This window comes from Otolemur garnettii, unplaced genomic scaffold (assembly GCF_000181295.1).
Source record: "Otolemur garnettii isolate 467f Iridium unplaced genomic scaffold, OtoGar3 scaffold00232, whole genome shotgun sequence".
Lineage (NCBI taxonomy): Eukaryota > Metazoa > Chordata > Mammalia > Primates > Galagidae > Otolemur > Otolemur garnettii.
In genome coordinates this window covers 513,715-517,913 of record NW_003852627.1, presented here as the reverse complement: position 1 = coordinate 517,913, position 4,199 = coordinate 513,715, and the positions used below count along the sequence as shown (strand labels likewise).

Below are 4,199 nucleotides of genomic sequence, written 5' to 3'. Positions count from 1 at the left end.
GTTCCAACTCCTTCCTGCTCTGGTCCTTTTTGCCCAAAGGATCCCCTGCCACAGGTACTCTGGGACCTTTTGACAGATCCTCCCTCCGGAGCAGCCTGTGCAGTACAGACTGCAGCTGTGATGGTGTCTTTAGGATTAAGCCTCTTTGGGGAGCCTGGACAGAGGTAGGAAGATACACTCCTCTCTGCCAGGCCCTGGGGTAGGGGGTGTCCAGGGAAAGTGACACACCAGAGAGCTGATAGGCTAAGAGCAGGTGAGCCAGGTAGGGAACAGGAGCTGGCTCACAGATGGCCCTCAGGGACCCTAGGTGAAGTTTGGAATTGGGGACAGAAGCTCTGGGCTAGCACTACTGCAAGTTGCAGGTGGGGAAGGCAAGGAAAGGGACAGAGGACCTGGAGAGTGAGGTAGGAGTATTGCCTCCTTTCAGGAGGACAAGGCAGGGATGAAGGACAGAGGACCCAGAGGAGAGGGGTGGAGGGATGGGTCAAGGCTACAAAGAATCCAGGCAGGTGGGAAGTGCTGCTGGATGCTACTTATCAAGTGTGAGCCTGGGGTGGGGGGAGGGCTGTGGCCTGGGACTTCTAAGGAGACAGTGGAGGATAGATGTTGCCCTGGAATGGGGAGGCCCCGACACAGTATACCCAGGCCAATTGGGCAGCACCCTGGTACCCCCACCCCCACCTCCCGTTGTGCAGGAAAGAAGCACACAGAGGCAGGGTGCCGTGGTGGCGCACGCGGACGTTTATTTCTGAGCAGGTCACAGGCGGCGGTGGTAGAAGAGCACACGGTGGCACATGGGGCATGAGTGCTTCACGTCCATCAGCGCCCTTATGCAGAAGGGGATGAGGCAGCAGCCCATGACGCACCTGCAGCCTCCGGGTAGCAACAGGGGCCATTAGCAGGGGCCCGCCCCTCGGCCCAAGTGTCTCGGTGGCTTAGGCCTCCGTATTTTTAGACAATTCTCGGGGGTCACCAGAGTCAAGAGCATCCTGAACCCTCTTCTCAACAGCAGTCAGGGACCTCTGCCCTGAGCCAGCTGCTCTGCAGGCACTGACCCCTGTACAGCACCCCCTCGCTATTCTAGGGGTACAGGTGAGGGCTTCCCTGCATGGTCTGGTCCTGCCCTTCCCTCTCATGTCTGCCATAAGCTGGCCCTTCCCAACCCCATGAGGCCAACACCCCCCCCACACACACTCCGATGCTCAGGGGTGGCCACTCACCCCCCCAGGAGGCAGCTTATACACATCAGCCAGGTGAGGATTCCTGGGTAGGGGGTGGTCACTGTGAGGATGCTGTGTCCACAGAAGGGACACACAGTCCGCACCGGCCAGCTTCCTTTCCCTTTCATGTTGTGATACAGTTCTGGGGGTGCAGGAGGAGGCAAGGATCCTTGCAGTAGAGCTCCAGGCTCTCACTGCTCACCTGAGCACCAAGGCCAACGTCCCACCACCCTCCTGCCCACCAGCCTCAGCAGACCTGGGCCAGGGCACAGACAGGAGTTGAGAATTCGAGAGCATATGTGGGTTTCAGTTCAGTGGGGTCCCCGGATGCCCTGCCACATGTGTCCCTATTTAAGGCAGCAAAATACACTAATACACACCTTTAGTAAAGCAACTGTATGAAAGACAAACCAGCACCTTCCTGCGGTGTTGTCTTTTTTCTGAATGCAACTCCTGTATGATCCTTGTGTAGTGGGACCATAGAAAGTGATTATTTTCAAATTACGGCCATTTCTATATCCTTGGTGGTGACTGGATTAGTGTTCTGAACTGAAGGCTCAGGGTGGAGTCTGAACACATGGCCAGGTGTGGAAGAGGAGTGAGGAGAAGCTGGGATTTGGTGAGCAGTGGCCCTGACAGGAGTGGGGTATGATGTGGACACCTTCATATGGAGAACGCTAAGGGGACACGTGTGTCTGGCTGGAAGAGGGTGTCCGGTGGGTTCTAAAGACTATCCACGTGTCCTACCCTGAGGTTCTGTCTGCATCCCCCCCCGTCTGGTCTGCCCAGAGAACGGGAGTTCCCGCCATGAACACTCCATAAGCACCTGCTGTATACCAGCCTTGACCACCATTGCCCTCACATTGGAGAGAGGGGCCCCGGTATTTGCGGCACTGAGAGTGCTGCAGAGCCACGCGGCAGCTGTGGGAATCACAGCTGTGACAAGGGCCTTGCACAGCCAGGGGTGGGGAAAGACTGCCTTCAAGGGACACTCACCTGTGACAACAATCTAGGGCCCTCCAAGGTACATTGGGGGAGGGGCTTGAGCTTGCAGAGGACGACGACGACGACGACGATGAGGAGGAAGATCTTTACGAGAGAGGCAGGAAAAACATCCTCAGATCTGAGGGCCCACTGTACGCCAGGCACTGAGCTGAAAACTGAGCCAGCCTGAGGGAGGCACCCATTTCACAGAACAGAAAGCTGAGGCTGGGGGTTGGGAATGAGTCAGGCTGTCAATGTAGGTGGAAGAGCTGGGATTTGAACCCAGGCACCTCTGGAGCCAGCACCAGGAAGGTCAGAGTCCAAAGACGGCTGGGGGTGGGGGCTGTGATCTTTGTAGGAAAATACCGAGCACTTACTACATGCTGAGCCCTGTGCTGAACACCTCACACTTCACATTCTCTTGCTAAAACGCAAGTGACGTGGGTTTGTGGTGGTCCAGTTTTGCAGGTGTGGAGGCTAGGCTCAGAGAGGGTAAGTAACTTGCTCAAGGTTACCCAGTAAATAAGTATCAGAGCCAGGGATGGAACCTAATATGCCTGACTCCAGAGTCGGTGCTGCCATTACAGCTGGCGCAGAATGGCTCCAAATGGGCTGTATCTGTCTACTCGTTTGGGGAAGGACTGTTTGAGTTCAAGTGCTGTCTTCCCTCATTATTCCCAACCTTGGCTCCTTCCTGAGCCACAGTGGTTTCACAAGTGCGTGGACATCCTGACTCCACACCCTCACCTCTAAAGAGCCCCCAGGCAGGCCCTGGAAGCAGGCTTAGGGCTCTTGAGACAAGGAATTCTGGGACCCCAGATGCCCAGAGTATAGGCAGGAGAGGGGAGGATGGGGACATAGTTAATTGCACATCGTGTAGCCAGTGCGTGAGTCCTTCTAAGAGCCACATGGTTGCTTTGCACAGGGACCTAAGCCTTGTCTTAACAACTGCATCCTCTTGCCCTCCTAGGAAAGAACCTGGTGGCTTGAGAGGGGGCCAAGGGTCTCCCCACCCAACACCCACTCCCACCTTGTGCTGGACAGGCTGGACTTTGGGACAGACAGAGGCTTCCTACCCAGCCAGTGCCTGCCTGGAACTGTTTGAATGTCAGAAAGGGCTGCTGGCTGAGTCAGCAACCGCCCCACCCAGTATCAGCCTTCTTTCATCCTCCCCACCACCGTATATGGTCAGTACAGCTTTCTTTTAGAAGTTTTTGAGACAGGGTCTTCCTCTGTCACCCAGGCTAGAGTACTGTGGTGTCATAACTCACAGCAATCTCAGACTCTCTGGTTCAAGCAATCCCAAGCCTCCTGAGTACCTGGGACTACAGGCACCCACCACAACTCCTGGCAGAACACCATCTCCAGATGAGAAAGAAATCGTTGAGAGAGGTTCAGTCATTTTCTCAAGGCCTCGTCCACACGGCCAGGCAGCACCACGGGCAGGACCCCAAACCCCTCCTGCCCTGGTCTAGGTAGTCTGGTCACAGGGTTGGGGATGTCATACCTGCTGTGGAGCAGTCATCAAAGTTGTCTCTGGCCACACAGAGTTGCGGGTGTCCTACCTGATGTGGAGCAGTCATTATTCATCTTTGATAAATTCCCTGTGACACTTAAAGGGACAATACATGCCATTCGGGCCCCAGTGCCCAAGGCCTCCTGGGTCCTGAAGTCCTGGGTTGGCAGGGCCATTAGAACGTGAGGGGAGGAGGGTGAGACTGGACTCAGCCCTCAGCTTGGCCAGCTGACCCAGTGTCCCCTTCCCTGCTTCCCTATGGGCCCCAGAGTCAACTTCCTGCTCTCCCAGTCCAGCACCTGAATAAAGGGAAGGAATCCTCTCCCTGGGAATGATTCCACCTTGGCGCCCTGGAGGTCTTTTTCCCAGCAACAGTGTCCAGGCAGCGTTGGGTTCCAAGCTCTGAGTGGCCAGGTGCCTATTTCAGGGAACCCCTATGGTGAGGCCTGGTTGCCTGGCAGTGAGAAAGGGGCCAGGGG

General features: G+C 56.0%; 1 protein-coding gene across 1 annotated transcript; it reads right to left on the bottom strand.

Moving 5' to 3' along the window:
* Positions 1-757: 757 nt before the first annotated feature.
* Positions 758-3,883, bottom strand: LOC105888238 (lipopolysaccharide-induced tumor necrosis factor-alpha factor homolog). The gene is made up of 3 exons (XM_012812894.1): positions 3,712-3,883; positions 1,221-1,362; positions 758-866 (listed from the first exon to the last, which is right to left on the bottom strand). The coding sequence occupies exons 1-3, from the start codon at positions 3,785-3,787 to the stop codon at positions 758-760; spliced, it is 327 nt and encodes a 108-aa protein (XP_012668348.1). The 5' UTR covers positions 3,788-3,883.
* Between the last annotated feature and the right edge of the window lie 316 nt (positions 3,884-4,199).

Excerpts from the sequence above, each read along its gene's own strand:
- LOC105888238 (XM_012812894.1), bottom strand. The coding sequence starts at position 3,787 with ATGACTGCTCCACATCAGGTAGGACACCCGCAACTCTGTGTGGCCAGA. Across the intron at positions 1,363-3,711 it reads TGATGACTGCTCCACAGCAG|AACTGTATCACAACATGAAA; the intron begins GTATGACATCCC and ends CTGCACCCCCAG. Across the intron at positions 867-1,220 it reads ATAAGCTGCCTCCTGGGGGG|GTGCGTCATGGGCTGCTGCC; the intron begins GTGAGTGGCCAC and ends CGGAGGCTGCAG.